Here is a 20,415-nt window from a genome sequence, read left to right on the forward strand (position 1 = left end):
AGGGAGACTAAGGCACAAGAGCACGATATAACAATTAGAAAACTCTGTGACTCATTAAAAAGGAATAATATCCGAATCATAGGGGTCCCAGAAAATGAAGAGAGAGAAAAAGGGGTAGAAAGTTTATGTGAGCAAATCATAGTGGAAAACTTTCCCAACTGGGGAAAGACACAGACATCAAAATCCAGGAAGCACAGAGGACTCCCATTAGATTAAACAAAAACCGACCATCAGCGAGGCATATCATAGTCAAATTCACAAAATATACAGACAAAGAGAGAATCATGAAAGCAGCAAAGGAAAAAAAAGTCCTTAACCTACAAGGGAAGACAGATCAGGTTTGCAACAGACCTATCCACAGAAACTTGGCAGGCCAAAAAGGAGTAGCAGGATGTATTCAACTTGCTGATTCAGAAAAAATATGCAGCCAAGAATTCTTTATCCAGCAAGGCTGTCATTGAAAATAGAAAGAGAGATGAAAAGTTTCCCAAACAAAAACTAAAGGAGTTTGTGACCACTAAACCAGCGCTGCCAGAAATTTTAAGGGGGACTCTCTGAGGGGAGAAAAGATGAAACAAAACAAAAAAGTAACAAAGCAACAAAGACTAGAAAGGACTGGAGAACACCACCAGAGACTCCAACTCTGCAGGCAACACAATGGCAATAAATTTGTATCTTTCAGTACTCACTCTAAATGTCAATGGACTAAATGCTCCAATCAAAATACATAGAGTAACAGGATGGATGAGAAAACAAGATCCATCTATATGCTGTTTACAAGAGACCCTCTTTAGACTTAAAGACACCTTCAGATTGAAAGTAAGGGGATGGAGAACCATCTATCATGCTAATGGTTGCCAAAAGAAAGCCAGACTAGCCATACTTATATCAGACAGTCTAGATTTTAAAATAAAGACTGTAACAAGTGATGAAGAAGGGCATTATATCATAATTAAGGGGTCTATCCACCAAGAAGACCTAACAATTTTAAACATCTATGCCCCAAATGTGGAGAACCCAAATATATAAACCAATTAGTCACAAACATACAGGAACTCATTGATAATAATACCATGATAGTAGGGGGCTTCAACACCCCACTTACAGCAATAGATAGATCATCTAAACCAAAAATCAACAAGGAAACAATGGCTTTGAATGACACACTGGACCAGATGAATCTAACAGATATATTCAGAACATCTCATCCTAAAGCAGCAGAATACACATTCTCCTTGGGTGCACATGGAACATTCTCCAGAATAGATCACATACTGGGACACAAATCAGCCCTCAACAAGTACAAAAAGATTGGCATCATACTGTGCATATTTTCAGACCACAACGCTACGAAACTCAACCACAAGAAAAAAATTGGAAAGACAACAAATACTTAGAAACTAAAGAACATCCTACTAAAGAATGAATGGCCTAACCAAGGAATTAAAGAGGAAATTAAAAAGTACATGGAAGCCAATGAAAATGATAACACCACAGCCCCAAACCTCTGGGATGCAGCAAAGGCAATCATAAGAGGGAAGTATAGAGCAATCCAGGCCTTCCTAAAGAAGGAAGAAAGGTCTCAGATATACAACCTAAACTTACACTTTAAAGAGCTGGAAAAAGAACAGCAAATAAAACCCAAAACCAGAAGACAGGAAATAATAAAGATTAGAGCAGAAATCAACGCTATCAAAATTAAAAACAACAGAACAGATCAATGAAACCTGAAGCTGGTTCTTTGAAAGAATTAATAAAATTGATAACCCCCTAGCCAGTTTGACCAAAAAGTAAAAGGAAAGGACCAAAATAAATAAAATCAAGAATGAACGAGGAGAGATCACAACCAACACCACAGAAATACAAACAATAATAAGAGAATATTATGAGCAATTATACTGCAATAAATTGGGCAATCTGGAAGAAATGGACAAATTCCTAGAAACATATAAACTACCAAAACTGAAACAAGAAGAAATAGAAAATTTGAGCAGACCCATAACCAGCAAAGAAATTGAGTTAGTAATAAAAAATCTCCCAAAAAACAAGAGTCCAGGGCTAAATGGCTTTCCAAGGGAATTCTACCAAACATTTAAAGAAGACTACTCTCTGTCTCAAAAATAAATAAACGTTAAAAAAAAAATTTAAAAAAAAAGGGGTGCCTGGATGGCTCAGTCGGTTAAGCGTCCGACTTCGGCTCAGGTCATGATCTCGCGGTCCGTGAGTTCGAGCCCCGCGTCGGGCTCTGTGCTGACTGCTCAGAGCCTAGAGCCTGTTTCGGATTCTGTGTCTCCCTCTCTCTCTGACCCTCCCCCATTCATGCTCTGTCTCCTTCTGTCTCAAAAATAAATAAACGTTAAAAAAAAAATTAAAGAAGACTTAACACCTATTCTTTTGAATCTGTTTCAAAAAATAGAAATGGAAGGAAACTTCCAAAATCTTTCTATGAAGCCAGCATTACCTTAATTCCAAAACCAAAGACCCCACTAAAAAGGAGAACTACAGACCAATTTCCCTGATGAACATGGATGTAAAAATCCTCAACAAGATACTAGTCAATGGATCCAACAATACAAGAATTATTCACCACGACCAAGTGGGATTTATACCTGGGATGCAGGGCTGGTTCGATATCCACAAAACAATCAATGTGATGCATCACATTAATAAAAGAAAGGACAAGAACTACATGATCCTCTCAATAGATAAAGACAAAGCATTTGACAAAATACACCATTGTTTTTTGTATTTTGCACACAGGGCATAAGAAGGGGGCTATTATAAAATCCTAACTGTAGTAAAGTAAAAAAGATTGAAGAAACTGGGAATATTTAGCAATGAGAATGTATCAATGTAAATTTCAGTGGTCCATGGCTGGTAGTGCGCTGTTGATCCAATTATATATTTTTTTTCTCCAACAAGTAATTCAATAGGATTCTATTCTTTATCATATAGCAATCACTTCATTCAGAAGAATAGAGAATCTTCACAATTCTTGTGAAGCCAGAAATAATTGTTCTACTCCCTACATTGCCTTTATACTGCATACCTTAAATACTTTAAGTATATCAGATATAATAGAAGCTTGCACCATACCCCCCCACCCCTACCACATATTTTAGACTCACTCAGAGAACTTTTTATTTTTATTTATTTATTTATTTTTATTTTTATTTTGTTTATTTTTTTATATGAAATTTATTGTCAAATTGGTTTCCATACAACACCCAGTGCTCATCCCAAAAGGTGCCTTCCTCAATACCCATCACCCACCCTCTCCTCCCTCCCACCCCCCATCAACCTCAGAGAACTTTTTAAAAGAATTCATGCCCAGACCCCACCAGGCCAATTAAATCAGTATCTTTAGGTATAAGGCCTAGACACTGTTATTGTTTAAAAGCTCCTCAGATGATTCTAAAATGCACAGCGAGTTCAGAACAAGGCTCCAAACTACAAAATTGTAAAACAAACTAAATCACACAAAAAGATATGAATCTCCAAAGAAAGTATAAACATGAGATACTTGTGCCTGGCAAGCTGTTTATCTCTTCTTAATGAACTTCCTGTGAGCCTTTTTTTCCCCATTAACTTTCAACTTTTGCAAATTGGAAAGTTGACTGAGAGACTTTCAGTTGGTTTTGCTTCCTTGTTTGGCATGTGTGGTTTGTTGACAAGCTGCCCAGAACGTGGTCAAAAACAAACACAATTAAACCTGCCTCTGAGTCAGCAGTAGTTTTCTAATCAGTGGGTTTTTCTTGGAACCCTAAAAAGGGTGAACTAGAACACATAAATGGAGGAATCAAATAGACTCTCTAATTCTAAAGATTAGTTTTGGTTGTGAGATGGGAGTGAGAGGAAGGGTATTGTGAACAATGGAGCAATACCTTCAATATATTTTTTTAACGTTTATTTTTGACACAGAGAGAGAGAGAGAGCATGAGCGGAAAAAGGGCAGAGAGAGTGGGAGACACAGAATCCAAAGCAGGCTCCTGGCTCTGAGCTGTCAGCACAGAACCCTACACCAGGCTCGAACTCACAGACCGCGAGATCTTGACCTGAGCCGAAGTCAGATGCTCAACCGACTGAGCCACCCAGGTGCCCTGATACCTTCAATATTTTTAAAGAAAAACTTAAGGATCAAGAAGTAAAATCTACATTCTAGGATTGTTTTGCAACATACTTTTGAGTTTTTTGTAATGGAATATAATGCCTTTTCAAAAGGACTTAAAGAATTACTATAAATACAATTAATCTTCAATAAATATGAAAAATCTAATTCTAAGTCTTAATTAGGAATGAGGTAATAAAAGAAAATAGTAAAATATATTTTATTCCATTTTTCTTCCATGTTAGTCTTGTGAGTTCATTTTTTTCAAATGGCTTACCCTATATAGTGTCTAAGGTATAAACTACAAAGAAATGCAAATAACTTCTGATTTCTCCGTGTAGATAAATCACATCAGAACTCAGTAAATCTTAGTAGCTCACAAAGGTACCTGAAGTATTTTACAAACAGCAGGTAGCATCCCTTGTACTTTTTTAGCAGTGGTCACTGACCACAGGTTGATACTGTAGGTGATGATGCAATAGAAGTTGGCTCCTTTCATTTTTTCTCTGCCTTCTCTTCACTTCCTGCCAAGCCCCTTCATTTCTTAGCCTATATTGGTAACATTTGTCCACCTTAAGCTTCATGTGGTCTAGATGTTTGAGATATGCAGGTTATCTCAATAAACCAACAGACCAAAAAAACAAAACAAGTAAAATAAGACAAAAGAAACCTTGTCCCCGTGGAATAGGAAAGCATGTCCTGAACCACAGATAACCTGTTAAGTAAACTAATTCAGCTGAATGGTGGACTCACAGAGATTATTAGAATGATGAACTCTAAGTGATTCCCCATTGACCCAAATCTCTGCAGAGAAAGCTTGGGAGGTTTCCCTTTGGTTTCTGAAGGGAGATTCCAGCCAATTACATTAGACTCTTAAATGATATGAGTTGCACCATTTCCAATCAAGTGCTTAAAGGTGTTTGTGACATAATTTTCATTTTAATAATCCAGATAAATTTTGGGGCACCTGGGTGGCTCAGTCGATTAAGTGTCCGACTTCAGCTCACGTCATGATCTCGTGTTTCATGGGTTCGAGCCCCGTGTCGGGCTCTGTGCTGACAGCTTGGAGCCTGGAGCCTGCTTCGGATTCTGTGTTTCCCTCTCTCGGTCCCTCTCCCGCTCCCACTCTCTCTTTCAAAGATAAACAGAAAAATAAAAAATAATCCAGATAAGTTTTAAATAACTCTAAAAGTAAACAATGCCTAGCACTAAATATATCTTATATATAAAATGCTTTTACACATCTCATTATCTCATTTGATGGTTATATCAATCTTATGTCCAAAGTAGGAAATGTAGCTTTGTTAGGCCTTTTTACAAATAATGCTTCTTAAGGAAAGGTTATTGGAGGGGCAGAAAAGGACCAAGTTTGCACTAGAATGTACTTTTTTGTTTTGTATTGTTCAGTGGCCTTTGCATGTTCTACTACATCCTATTGGGACTAGCATTTCAGGCTTGTTAGGGAAAAATCATATAGTTAAATCTTAAATTGCTTAGTACAAAAAGTGGCAATTCAGAAGGGGAAAGAAAAAAGGATGTGAACGATGGGGAAAATCTACAAGTGAAACCTGGGAGTGGAATGTACTTTCCATTAACATTAAAAAAATTTTTTTGAGTCGTTACTCTGAACTAGACTCTGCTAGAGGTAAAGCTTACAAAAATGGTTAAGAACAGTTACTGCCTTTGAGGAACTTTCTGACTGCAGGAGGAGATTATAATCTAGTAACCTGAACTTTGAAGAACTGATTAGGGTTTACAGTGGTAAGTGCTCAGAGGAAGAGTGGTTCAAATAATCAGATCAATAGAGAAGGCAGAAAATGGTAGGAGCCCCCCAAAATTAGATATGCAAATGGTCTTATTTTTTGTTAAGTAAAATGTTCACTACTGAGATGTTTGAAAATGAGGACAAAAATGACTTCTTTCAGCTGTAATTTCCACGCGCCCCCCCCCTTTTAAAGTTTTGAATCCATCCCTTAGGGGCCACACTTGAAGGTAGAACATTTTTTCCTATGTTATTAATATAGCCAGTATACAGTGGTGACCCATCGAACAGTGAAATAAATCCTAAACTCGTTTTAAAATAACAGAGAGCTTGGGTTTGAGTCACGCCTTTCCCACTACCCAGTTTTGTGATACTGGGCAAGTAACTTCTCAGAATGTCGCCTTTGCCGCCTTTAAGATTGTGATTTAGAAGCCCACCTCATGGGGGTTTGTGAGGATGATTTTAAATAACGCCTGTGAAAGCATTTGCTCCACTACATCTAGGGTGCGTTTGTTAACTTTGGGCTCTTTTCAGTCTCGCCATTTTGATATCTGAGGCATCCCGATCCAAAGATCTTAAACATCACCACAAACGCCTGACCTCCTCACAGCCATCCATGTCCCTCACGGTCGCGTGCAGCTTCGCGCTGACTGCATCTGCAGAGTCGGGTCTTGCAGTCGAAGTCACACACACACACACACACACACACACACACACACACACACACTACACATACACACACACTTCTGACGGCCAGGAAAAAGGGACAGAAAACGCCGGTTTCGGCGCAAGGGGAAGCGAGGCGAGGGAGAGGAAGGCAAGAACCTCAAGACCGTTAAAAGCGCTGCTCTCCGCGCAGGCGCCCCGTCCACCTCGCGCCTCCCTTTCCACGGGGAGGGGGACGGACCGCGGCGTGCACACGTCAAGCGCACTGACGCTCGCTGGGCGTGCGCCGTGGGCTGGTGTCTGCAGTTTGCCGGGTTGACTCGCAGACCCCGCCTGGCAGGGAGGAGGCGGGGCTTTTGCCTGGCTAAGGTGGGCGCGCACACCCCGGGCCCAGGCATAACTTTACGTTACCGGTTTTCGCTCTCTGTTTAAGTCATTTGGAAGTGTAGCCAACAGGACCGTTTTCTCGTTCCGTTTAGTAAAACATCTTCACTTTGGTTATACAAGCTTAGGTTTCAGGGCGGTGACTCTGTCATGCCGAACTCTCGGCCCAGGCCCCGCCGGGGTGCCCGGAGTGGCGCCGGGGCAGTCGGGCGCGACCGGCTGGTGTCGCGGTCCTTGCAGAGCGCAGAGCACTGCCTGAGCGCCCAGGACTTTGGCACCGCCTATGCCCACTACCTCCTCGTACTCAGCCTGGCGCCGGAGCTGAAAGACGACGTGAAGGTGAGGATGTCCCTTCTTTCACTTGCTGGCAGATCCTGTGTTTTTCCATTGGGAGGGGTGGCTAAGGTTAATGGCTGGTGGTTGCTGTTAATATTTACTATTCATCCTTGACATGTCTTTTGTTCACACCCACAGCCAGCCCATCAAAAAAATCCTCTCGGCTCCATATTTGAAATGTATCCAAAATCTTAACCATTTCTCACCACCTTCTCCTTTACTACCCCTGTTCAAGCCTCAGTCATCTGTCGGCTGTTGGTGTAGGCTCATAACTAGGCTTCCTCCGGCAACCTGTCTCAACACAGCCTGGGTGAGCATTTCATAACAAGTCAGACGATGCCACTTATCTGTTTCAAAACTTCCACCTTACTCAGAATTCTAAAGGCCATATTGCAAATGAGGCCGAGGGTGATCTCCTCCTCCTATATCTAATTCTAGCATGCCCCTGCCTCAGCACCTTTGCACTTGTATGCAGAAGGAATGTCGTGGGTATCTGTAATTGAATAAAGTTGGGAATAAGCTACTATAAAGTAGTCATTTGATTGATGATGCATTATTTAAGCTTCAGTTACTGGATTGTGATCGTTCTATATGTAATAGATAAGTTTTTCCAAGTTATTTTAGAGTCTAAATTTATAAAAATTATTTAACTAAATTTTGTATTCCGTTTTCAGCCTCAAGCTACTTTGCTTTTTTTCACCTAGCGTTTCTCAACCTCAGCGCTGTTGACTTTTTGGATGGAATGATTCTTTGTTGTGGAGGGCTGTCCTGCGCCATTGTAGAATGTTTACCCGCATTGTTGATATCTATCCACTAGATGTCAGTAACCTCTAGATGGTTGTAGTTAACATAAACTTAGTGTAAATTTCAGGAGCAGCTGGTCCTAAGGAGGAGAAAGTGCTATGTTGAGGTACAGTTTGTTCTCATAGGTAGGCAGCAGTAGAATAATGATTGATCAACCCAAGTGCTGTTTCTTTAATTCTTTGTTCCTAAGGTTCCTCCTTTCTAAAACAGTGACAGTATCTTTTTAAATAGATATTTAATGTGTATTAAAAGTATATCTAAAGCCTGTATTTGAATGCCTCGTGTTCAGTAGGGTTCAGAAACTAGTTCTGTTTCCTGTAGAACAAAGTCCATATTCCTTCATGTGGGCGTTTGTGAAAGAGCCATTTCTTTAGTCTTATTTCCTACTACTCACTCTACTCCCTATGCCCACACTTCAGTCACACCAAGTTATAAATTCTCTTATCCATTTCATATCATCCGTACTTTTTTCTCCTGATACTTTAGGTCTTCCTCCATATCCTTTTCTCTTTAGTAAACTCCATCAAGATTCAGTTATAAGTCTCAACTCTTCTGTATAAATCTCTGAAGATGATGTAAACTGTGTTCATGATAAAACTGGAATGACTAAAGCCTTCCCTTTTTTCCACTGTGTTGTACTATGGAGAATGGCTGGAGAGAAGTGACATTGGAGCTAGGGTGACAGAGGGAATGCTGTTACTGTAGTCCAGAAAGTATTATAAGGGCCAGACTGTTGTAACAGTGGGTTGGAGAGGAGGTGACATAGTTAAAGATGTTGAGACAGAATTGACTGGGTTTGAAACTAATTGTATTGGAAGTTAAGGTAGCATTATAAGATGACTTAGTCATTTGAGGTTTGGTAGTACCTTAACCTTATATCCTGTGTGAGCGGAATATAATGGGTTCAGTTTAGAGAACCTATTTTTAGGTTCTCTAATTTCTAGTTTCTCTAATTTCTAGTTCTTTAATTTTTAAAGAACTGTATGTTAAATGTCTTTCTACAGGGCTTCTGTGAGGATAGGAATAGGATTTATGTTGTTCATTGCTGTATTTTAGCCCCAGTTCTTTGCATACTGATTGCTCAGGAAATATTTGAGTTGTGCTGAATTGAGGTGGCTGAGGGTGCAGTCCCTTGTTGAGATGACTAATAGGAAGTTGTGTCTATGTGTCTGAGATTCAGAAGAGAGGGTCTTGATTGGAGATGTAGATGTAGAACAGGTGATAGAGATGGATGAACAAAGAGAAGAAGGCAAAAACAACTTCTAAAACATAGAAGCCCACAAAAGAGAGGTAGGTGGAGAATCTGATATGATAGCTAAGAATGGAGAGAGTTTAAAGTGCTCAGATTGTCTAATTCTGCATGTTATTGCCACATAAGTGGTAAAATTCATTTATGCATTTGTTTATTTAGCAAACTGTGTACTAAAGCTAAACAAAATTTGAAGTGATCAGTCAATAGTAATTACGTTCCATTCTCTGTGGAATCATCAACCAGTGTTGTATATTCTTCCATCATTTATATTATTGACTAAATTACTGTTTTCTCTTTTACACAGGAAACTTTTCAGTATACGCTGTTCAGATGGGCTGAAGAGCTTGATGCTCTCAATCGAACACAAGACTTACTTGGTTGTTATGAGCAGGCTTTGGAACTGTTTCCTGATGATGAAGTGATTTGCAATAGTATGGGGGAACACCTCTTCAGGTTTGTAGTGATTTCAGTGTTATTTGTTAAGAATTATTCTGTATCAGTCTTGATCAGAGATAAATCACACAGTAATTTGAAAGGGAAAGTTTAATATAAAGAATTATTAACTGTGACAGGGGATCAGAGTAATGGAGGATTGGCTGGTAAAAAATAAAGAGAACTCAGAAGAATATAAGAATCACAAATATAACATGTAATAACAGAGCATTTTTTTATTACACCAACTTTTGTTTCATATAAGAAAACAATTGTGAATGTACCCATAAGAAATGACACAGATAAGGAAAAGTAATAAACATTATACAGAAAAAAGTCAAGATGCTCGGGAACGTATGATTATCGAAAGTGATCCAGATTGAATATTCTGATGTATTCTTCTCAGTCGATGAAAGTGTTTTTATTCCAGCATATAAAGGCAATTGATCTGCAATCAACATTTCTCTTATTTTAAATATAATTTATTGTCAAGTTAGCTAACATACAGTGTATACAGTGTGCTCTTGGTTTCAGAATTAGATTCCCATGATTCATCGCTTACATACAACACCCAGTGCTCATCCCAACAGGTGCCCTCCTCAGTGCCCATCACCCATTGCCTCCTTCCCCCCACCCCCGCCCCATCAATCCTCAGTTTGTTCTCTGTATTTAGGAGTCTCTTAGGGTTTTTCTCCCTTTTTGTTTGAAACTGTTTTTTCCCCTTTCCTTCCCCCATGGTCTTCTGTTAAATTTCTCAAATTCCACATATGACTGAAAACATGTGATATCTGTCTTTCTCTGTCCGACTTACTAACAGAACAGTTTTAACATTAATCATATACTACACAGCCACTGCCCCTAGGGCTAGGATATAATATTCAAGGAAGATTTCCCTCCACCTGGCCAAGATTCAGACCTTGTTGGAGAGGACACAGCCATGGGTTGCAGGGTGGCAGTGAAGTCACTCTGATGCCTTGCCAAGGAACTTGTAATTCTGTTTTCTGGATCTTGCTGAAAACTTGCCATTGGAATTTCTGCCTGTTCTTCATAGAAACTGTGTAATTAGGAAAACTGATGAAAACGCAAAATTTTTGTATTGGATTTGTTTTAATAAATCTGGTGTCACTTCTTTGTACAAAGTAAAAGAGTTCTTATTTAGGAAATGCCATGGTAATGTCCTACTGTATATAGTAAGATAATTTTACATGTTCCAGCAGTTTCCTCTAGTATTACTGCTTTGTTCATCTTGTCATGTTAAGTTTTAGTCAATGAAAAGTTATACATAAGAAATGCCTTTATCAAAGTGTGTTAGTCTCAGAGAGGTAGCTGCTATATGGTTTAATAGCCTTAATCAACATGGCCTGGGAAGTGAAATGAGTACTCCTTTAAGAGATAAATATTTGACAGTTTCTAATTGTAGAGTATGATAATAACCGGGAAAATAAGGCAGATTGTCAACTGACGCTTGTTTGTTCACACTAACAGCTAATCTGATCCTGTTACATAGACTCCCATCTGTATTAATTAGCAACTACTTTTCCTTTAATTTTTTTTTTTTAACATTTATTCATTTTTGAAGGACAGAGAGAGACAAAGCATGAGCAGGGAAGGGGCAGAGAGTGGGAGACACAGAATCTGAAGCAGGTTCCAGGCTCTGAGCGGTCAGCACAGAGCCTGACGCAGGGCTCAAACTCATGAACTGTGAGATCATGACCTGAGCCGAAGTCGGACACTCAGTCACCCAGGTGCCCCAACTAATTTTCCTTTTTTTTTTTTTTTAATTTTTTTTTTCAACGTTTTTCATTTTTATTTTTGGGACAGAGAGAGACAGAGCATGAACAGGGGAGGGGCAGAGAGAGAGGGAGACACAGAATCGGAAACAGACTCCAGGCACCGAGCCATCAGCCCAGAGCCTGACGCGGGGCTCGAACTCACGGACCGCGAGATCGTGACCTGGCTGAAGTCGGATGCTTAACCGACTGCGCCACCCAGGCGCCCCACTAATTTTCCTTTAAATGAAATTTAGTTTAAAAGATTTTTTTAAGTTTATTATTTTTTTAAAATTTATTTTGAGAGAGAGAGTCAGGAGGGGGATGGACAGAGACAGAGGGAGAGAGAGAATCCCAAGCAGGCTCTGTGCTGTCAGCACAGGGCTTGAGGTGGGGCTTGAACTCATAAACGGTGAGATCATGACCTGAGCTGAAACCAGGAGTCAGTTGCTTAACCGACTGAACCACCCAGGTGCCCCATTAATTTCAAAGTTTTTTTAGTTCTTCAGTCCATGAAAGAGGAGTTACTTTATGGGATTCAATTTATTTCCAGGTAATGCACATGTTATTATCATAACATCCTAGAACTTATCTTTAAGGATAAACTCAATTTAACAGAAAATTGGAGCTCTACACACTTTTGACAGATTTTAACTTGGTGACCTGTTGTTGCAGGATATTAGTCTGAGCAGTTACCAATTCGTGAGACAAAAAAACCAAAAAAAACCAAAATCGTGCTTGTTTGCTTTTGGGAGATATAATTATGCAAAATTTCTAATTTAGACATTGAGATTTCATCAGTTGTGATAGTGTGAATGCGGCTTTTGCTATATAGTTTATCTTTGTTCTCTACAACAGTAGCTCTTAGCTTTTGTCCTACTTTCCTCATCAAAGAGTGGATCACTCACTTCCCACTGAAAGAATCACTGCTCTGGGAGAAAAAGATTTCCAGAGTAAATGATAGCTTCCTTTCCTTTATTCCTTTTGTTTATTAAATGAAATTTGTGTCTGGAATGTCTCAACTTTACAACCTTATGTTAGTCCAGCAGCATCAGATTTAAACAAAACATTTAAGTTCCTAATTGGGAAGGTAATTTTTTTTTCTAGTTAAAAGAAAAGAGGTGGTTTCATAGTTTGTTGATACTGACACATTGTTGAGTTTATCAGTATGAGATATATTTTGAGTGTACCATACATTTTTCAGATTATCGTTACAGTTTAAGAAAACAATGATATATTAAGAATCAAACTTCAGGGAAGCATAAACCCCAAGAAATTATTAGGGGCAGGTGTGGCATTGATTCAATAGATTGTTGATATTTAAAAATTTTAAATATCCATTGCTAGTTTTGTCTCTCACCAAGCAGTGATTACATACAATGTATTTTGTATTGTACTGTGTGCAATGTCAGTTGCAGATTAAGATAGCTCTGTCTAGCAGATACTAATCTTAAACGTTTTTATTTTAACCTAAAACATGAGTGCGTATCATTTGACATAGGGCCATTGCCCATGTAGTTTCCTGTTTGAAATTCCAGAATGTCTTTTTTTATGTAAATCATACATAGGATTAATAATCTGATTTGGTTTCTTTAAAATTGACAGAATGCTTAAAGGTTCTTCTGAAGAAGTATGAGTGTAAAAGGGTTTTACTAGCTCAGTTCTCTTCAGCTTGTGGACTACCCACTTGTGCTGGTCCACAAATTATCAGTTAGTGATGGATAAGTATAGAAATTGAGAGGAAGTGTTTAGAAATGTATATAGCAGTTTGACATTGCTGTAATCCCAAGCATGTGATCATGAAACTCACTTCTTGAAAATAATATGGACCAGTTTGGGTGAAATCTGATGTGTGAGTTGCATACTAATTACGTGCAGTGAGACTGTATTGGTCTACAAATATTAGATATTTAGAAAAGGGGAGATGAGTTCCTCACCACAGAATGTTTAAGAAGCACTTTTCTAGATAGTTTGAAAGTTTTCTCCCTTTTTATTGTTGATTTGCTTACATAAACTTCAGTAGCAGTTTTTTGGGTGATTTGCCTCTGATGTTTTACAAAGCATTTACTAAGTGTCCTCAGAAACAGTGGCTCTCTTTTTGCAGTCATAATTTATTTAGTTTCTGTAATATTTAATTAAAATATGTAATTATAATAACAAATACAACTGGTGTAAACTGGTCTGACAGCAAATACAACCGACTCTTTTATTTTAAATTGTTTTTTAATGTTTATTTGCTTTTGAGAGAGAGAGAGAGAGCGCGCGAGCGCAAGGGAGCGGGGAGGGATAGAGAGAGAGGGAGACACAGAATCTGAAGCAACCCCCAGGCTCTGAGCTATCAGCACAGAGCCCAACGTGGGGCTAGAACTGACGGAGTGCAAGATCATGACCTGAGCCGAAGTCAGACACTTAACCTGAGCCACCCAGGTACCCCACAAACACAACCGACTCTTGATAATTCATTCAGTTGCTGAGAGAAAAGGTATGCAGGCACACCAGCGAGGAGCCTACTAGCTATAGGCATTGATATGTTTTACACAGGGAATGGTTTTTAGAAAGCAATCGTGTTTTAGTGGGTTGGTTAAATTGAAGAGGACTATGAGAGCTTCTACTATACTTTAGTTACAATAGTAATTTATAGTCTGTCTCCTAGAATGCATAAATACAATAAGGGTTCAGAGAGGAAAGAAGTGATCAAGGATTGCAGTCCTTACAAAAGGAGATGGTGCTTGGGTTGAGTAGGATTTGGGGTACTGGAGAGGGATTCTTAGGCCAGATGAGTGCCATGGATAAAGGCACAGTAATTGCTATCATAATAATTGAATATTTTCTCTGTCATTTTTTACTATAGAATGGGCTTTAGAGATGAAGCAGCTGGGTATTTTCATAAAGCAGTGAAACTAAACCCAGATTTCAATGATGCAAAGGAGAATTTTTATCGTGTTGCAAACTGGTTGGTGGAACGCTGGCACTTTATCATGCTTAATGACACCAAACGGAATACAATTTATAATGCAGCAATCCAGGATGCAGTTTGTTTGGGGTCCAAGAGTGTTTTGGACATTGGAGCAGGAACTGGAATACTAAGGTTTGTCGTAATTGTGCTTTAATTATATACACATATACACCAAGGTAAATTAAAGCTTTTGCCAAATATGGAAAATTCAACAGTGGAATTGAAACAGAGTTTACTTTATTTCTAATAATCTTATGATTATTCATGCAACTACTATTATTGTATTTTTTACTGTAACTTTAATTTATCAAGAACTGGACATAACTACTAAGGAGAATTTGAGGTTATGATTGAAATTTTGAATGCCTTTTTAGAGTACTTTTTTCATTAATATTTTGGTTGAATCTAGTTCTCTAAGTTAAAACCTATCGATATTTTTCATGCCAGTTGTATCTTCTTAAAAACATAAATGTCATGATTTATTGTATAGTTTGTTTCTATTTTGTTTTTTTAAAGATTTTATTTTCAAGTAATCTCTCCACCCAAGGTGGAACTTAAATTTACAACCCCGAGATCAATGGTCACGTGCTCCATTGACTGAGCCAGTCAGGTGCCCCTGTATGATTTGTTTCTTAATAAGAATATTGGTTCATTTTGTTTTTTTAATGTTTATTTATTTTTGAGAGACAGAGAGACAGAGTGTAAGCAAGGAAGGGCCAGAGAGAGAGGGAGACACAGAATCCAAAGCAGCTCCAGGCTCTGAGCTGTCAGCACAGAACCCGATGTGGGGCTCTAACCCATAGACTGTGAGATCATGACCTGAGTCAAAGTCAGATGTTCAATCAACTGAGCCACCCAGGCACCCCTGGGTCATTTTTTAATGTGGAATGAATAATGGTTGTATTACAGAATAAAAGAAAAACCCCATGTTTAACATTATAATTCCATTAAATTTGAAAAACCATAGTGGATTATTTTTTCTTGATGGGGCACCTTTTTCCTTGCAGCATGTTTGCTAAAAAAGCTGGAGCACACTCAGTATATGCTTGTGAGTTATCCAAGACCATGTATGAACTTGCCTGTGATGTAGTAGCAGCAAACAAGATGGAAACAGGAATCAAACTCTTACATATGAAGTCACTTGACATAGAGATTCCAAAACACATTCCTGAAAGGTACTATATAATATATATCATTTTAGTTTTTATAATCCACTATTTTATTTAAAAAAATTAAGATATTCACATTTATAGCTTCTAGCCCAAATAAAAATGCTAAAACCCTTATATTGTAAAGATAGCGATATAGGATCATTTAGCATAAGATAAATTTTCATAATGTCATATTCTTGATAAAAAATATTTAAAGATCTTGAAAAAATTTTGCGCCAAGCGATTTAACAGATAAACTTGACCTTTAGCAAGTTACCTTACTTTTGTTAATTTCAATATTCTATTTGTGAAAATGGATAATACTTCCTGTATGGTCAATAACTATTTAAAAGTTATAGTTAAAAATAATACGTGAGTAGATCAAGCTTGATAGACTTATCAAATTTTGTGTTATCCTTGGCTAAAATGAAAGCTTTGGAAGTGTCAGCTGTCCATGTATTTTGGCCTGGGTTCTTCAGATGCTTTGAATATTGTCTCATAAGTCTTGGCTTTTTAGTATGTCATCTTGCTTTGATCTATATCACAAGGCTGATGGCATTTTAGAGCTAGAATGGATTTATATATCATCTGGTCCAACACTATTTTAGAGACAGAGCTTTCTTTATGTAGCACTTGCTTTACTACCTCTCTTGGGTGGTCTGTCTTCTTATCTTAAGTTCAGCTTATATTGAAAGATGACTTTTTTATCATCTGTTGTCATTTGGACTATGATTTTTAAAAGTCTTCTTCGATATGTATAATAGTATTTTTGTATACATAATTCACTTTTTAATGGGCTCTACATTTGTTTGCATGAAAGAAGTCTTACTAGATTGTTGTGGCAGAAATCAGCAGTCTCCTGAATTATCTTAGTCTGCTTGTTGCCCTAACAAGATACCAGAGACTAAGTGGCTTAAACAACAGACTTTTATTTTCTCACAGTTCTGGAGGCTAGAAGTCTGTGATGAAGGGTGCTGGCAAATTTGATTTCTGGTGAGAGCTCCCTTCCTAGCTTGCAGACAGCTGTATTCCTTTCCTTTCCTTCTGTGCATGTGAAGAGACACAGAGAGTGCCTGTGTCTCTTCCGCTTTTATAAGAAAACCAGCCCTGTCACATTAGGGCCCCACCCTTATGACCTCATTTAACCTTAATTACCTCCTAAAGACCCTATCCTTAAATGTAGTCACATTGGGGGTTAGGGCTTCAGCATATGAATTTTGGTGGTCCATAATTCAGTCCATGGTATGAATCAGTTACTTTAATTTAACCTTCATTTCTCTCATAGATAGTGTGGTAGAAGGACCTACAGCTTTGAATTAGGAGATATGGATTCTAATACTGACTCTGTTATAATTTATTTTGGCCCTGAGCAAACCTAGAGACATCAAGATGTTGGACTAGATGATTGGGATACCTTCAACATTCTATATGTTTGCAGCCTTTAAATATTGAAAATTTTGTGGACTTGTATAATATTGGCTTTAGGCCCTGTAGAGGATACCAAAGTTATTTCAGTCCTCAAGGTGCCCACAATCAAAAGAGGAAGATAAGGAATATTCATGAAGTTTTTCTTTATCTTCTAGCTATATAAATAAATGATACTGGGAATAAGTGCTAAAGAAGTTCAGAGAAGAGAGAAACTATTTTGGTATGTCTTTGAGTGAAATTTTCTAGAAAGAAAGAACAGTCAAAAGATCAGAGCTCTGTGGCTCTTCTGTGATAACTCGCAGGTAGTAGGTGAAGCAAAAGAAGCAACAAGAGACCTATGAATATATAAGAGGTAAACATGAGTAATGAAGGAAGAGAAGGATTTTGAGAGGGAGGCCTTCTCATATACATTACATGTTTGTAGATTAAGGAAAATGAGACCTGAGAAAGAATCATCTTGATAAGTAAGGGAATTATTTATGACAATATTTTTATGGAGTGTTGACATCAAGGAGGGGACTGGCTATGAAGCACTCTTAAGGATTTAAGGAATGAAAGAAGAGCCTGAGGAGGTAGCAGGGTCAAGGGAAGGTTGTGCATCTCTCCACCCCCAGAAGGTGTCAGTGGAGAACAGAGGAGCCTGAGGAACAGTAGAGTCAAGTTCCTTAGGATTTGTGGGTAGAAAATAAAAAATGAAATGTATTAGAAAATTTTATATATGGACTGTTTCTATAATATACTCTTCCTTTCTTCTCTCAGCTTTGAAATCTTTACATAAATAGCATGATATTTTACTTACATATATCTTTAAAAAATCATTCTATAGAGTGTCCCTAGTTGTAACAGAAACTGTCGATGCAGGTTTATTTGGAGAAGGAATTGTGGAGAGTTTAATTCATGCATGGGAGCATTTACTTTTGCAGCCAAAGGTAAGCAGCATGAAAACACTTAAATTTGATTAAGAATTCATTATTTCAGTAGGTATTTATCGAACCCCTCGTGTATTTGCAAAGCAGTATGACATACAGTAAAACCTTGGTTTGTGAGCATAATTCATTCCAGAAACATACTTGCAATCCAAAGCACTTATATATCAAAGTGAATTTCCCCATAAGAAATAGTGGAAACCCAGATGAGTTGTCCCACAACACAAAAATATTCATACAAAAATGATTACGTTACTGTAGCATAATACAAAATAATAAAGAAAATACAAAATATAAAGAAAAATAACCTGCACTTACCTTCGAAAACCTTCATGGCTGGTGTGGGGGAGACGAGAGAGGAGCGTTATTGTGTAGGGTGCCTTTCATTGTCAGTAATGGTATCACTGCTATCTATTGGCTCAGTGGAATCTTTTTCTGCATGGGAGCCATTGTATATGCTCATACAGATGTTGACTACAATATCAATAAACTCTTGTCATATACTGTATTTAATGTAACTGGCAATAAGGCAACAGAGGAAAGGGTCTATATCTGTAAGCATCTTGACCTAGAATGAAGGAAAACATTCCTAAGCTTACTCTTGTGTGGAAAAGCAAAGGACTATCCATACGTGCTTTATAAAGTGACAAAAAATACACTAGTGCCAGTTGTGGACACCTTCCAACGTTCTGAAAAATTACTGATTTCTGCCAAACACTGCGGCCTGAGACGGACAACCTGAGCATGGGAGACGATCACCCATAATCCCGCAGAGAGAGAGAGCAAGAAGAACCATTGGCTTAGTTGTGATCATGTGATGTTCGGTGTCATGTACTACTTGTGTTACAAGACATTGCTCATTTATCAGGTTAAAATTTATTAAAAATGTTTGCTCATCTTGTGGAACATTCACAGAACAACTTATATGCAATCCAAGGTTTTACTATACATCCTGTCAAGGTGTATATTTTGTAGGTGGAAAGAAATCCATGCAAAAACCACATTTAATCATATAATGTATGCTTGTGTACCCAAATGGGGTATTCAGGCAAAAACACTCCAGGAAGGAATTCATGGTAATTAAGCTTACATTGTGGACCGGCATTGTGGAATTCTTGAGTAGGGTTGAGAAAGGGAAGTGCTTTCAGTCTCACAGCCCTCACTGATTGGAGTTTGGCAAATTATCAAAAGGGATATTGGTAACTGGCTTTGTATATGTTTTATGTACCAATTGATTGGACAGGACCAACTCTTAAAATTGCCAACTTATGTTTTGCAATGAAATCCTCTAATATGGCCCACAAATTGTCGATTTGGTTTTTGTAATAGGTTATGTGAATGAAAGGCTTTTAACAAGAATTTACTATTTACAGAAAATGATTTGAATTTAAAATACCTAATTAAAGTTTAAAAAGAAGGTTGTTTTTCAACTAGGTAATAATGATTTAAAAAAAAATTAGTGATTTTGGCTTCTCTGTTAGTCATACCCAGCAGTTTGTTGCTGTATACAGACTTCCTAGCTACCCTCCTTTTCCTATTTGTACTGATGAAAAAAATTAATGTATACACACACATACATATAGCAATGAAAGTAAAATAAGCTTAAAAAAAATAAAGTTAGTGTTAACATGGGATCCCATTCATTGTTTTTGATTTTTTTAAATACTGTGTTTTTATTCAAATATAATTAACATACATACAGTGTTATATTAGTTTCAGGTGTACAATATAATGATTCAGCAATTCTATACATTATTCAGCACTCATCATAATAAGTGTAGTCTTAATCTCCTTCACCTGTTTCACCCATCCCCCCCCCCCCATTTATCCTCTGGCAACCACCAGTTTATATTTTGTATTTAAGAGTGTTTTTTTGTCTCTTTTTTTGTTCTTTTGTTTTTTAAATTCCACATATGAGTGAAATCATACGGTATTTCTCTGACTTATTTCACTTAGCATTATATCCTCTAGACCCATCCATGTTGTTGCTAATGGCAAGATTTCGTTCTCTTTTATGGCTAATATTCCAATGTATGTGTACATATATATACACACATACATTATATATAAACACATACCGTATGTGTATATACATACATAAACTTCTTTATTTAGGTGTGATTGACATATAACATTACATTAATTTCAGGTGTAGAATTAATGAATCAAAACTTGTATATATTATGAAATGATCACCATGAGTCTAGTTAACAAAAGAAACTTTTAATTACATTCTTTAAAAAGATTTCATTTTTAAGCAATCTTCTGCACCCAACATGGGGCTTGAACTCACAACTCTTGAGATCCAAGATTCACATGCTGTACTGACTGAGCTAGCCAGGTGCCCCACAAAAGAAACTTACTTTTTTTTAGAGAGAGAGTGCATAAGTGGGGGGGGAGGGGCAGAGAGAGAGAGAGAGAGTCTTAAGAGAATCCCAAGA

General features: G+C 37.8%; 1 protein-coding gene and 1 long non-coding RNA gene across 7 annotated transcripts in view; one reads left to right on the top strand and one right to left on the bottom strand.

Moving 5' to 3' along the window:
• LOC128314446 (uncharacterized) overlaps positions 1 to 6,838 on the bottom strand; it is a 35,662-nt gene extending 28,824 nt beyond the window's left edge. Inside the window, exons 1-2 of one of the 2 annotated variants that reach the window (XR_008296085.1) lie at positions 6,471 to 6,838; positions 5,076 to 5,239 (exon numbers count right to left, since the gene is read on the bottom strand). This is a non-coding gene — a long non-coding RNA (uncharacterized LOC128314446). Of the gene's footprint in view, positions 1 to 5,075 lie in introns of both variants that reach the window. The other variant, XR_008296084.1, reaches the window with a different exon arrangement.
• PRMT9 (protein arginine methyltransferase 9) overlaps positions 1 to 20,415 on the top strand; it is a 93,219-nt gene that overhangs the window by 48,909 nt on the left and 23,895 nt on the right. For 2 of the 5 annotated variants that reach the window (XM_053216889.1, XM_015081515.3), the window contains exons 1-5: positions 7,059 to 7,259; positions 9,617 to 9,765; positions 14,365 to 14,601; positions 15,477 to 15,644; positions 17,875 to 17,977. In XM_053216889.1, coding sequence (XP_053072864.1) covers positions 7,071 to 7,259; positions 9,617 to 9,765; positions 14,365 to 14,601; positions 15,477 to 15,644; positions 17,875 to 17,977 — 846 coding nt within the window. In that variant the 5' untranslated portion in view covers positions 7,059 to 7,070. Of the gene's footprint in view, positions 1 to 7,058; positions 7,260 to 7,318; positions 7,567 to 7,644; positions 8,186 to 9,616; positions 9,766 to 14,364; positions 14,602 to 15,476; positions 15,645 to 17,874; positions 17,978 to 20,415 lie in introns of those variants that run through there. The other 3 variants (XM_053216888.1, XM_053216891.1, XM_053216890.1) reach the window with 3 other exon arrangements.

This window comes from Acinonyx jubatus, chromosome B1 (assembly GCF_027475565.1).
Source record: "Acinonyx jubatus isolate Ajub_Pintada_27869175 chromosome B1, VMU_Ajub_asm_v1.0, whole genome shotgun sequence".
Taxonomy (NCBI): domain Eukaryota; kingdom Metazoa; phylum Chordata; class Mammalia; order Carnivora; family Felidae; genus Acinonyx; species Acinonyx jubatus.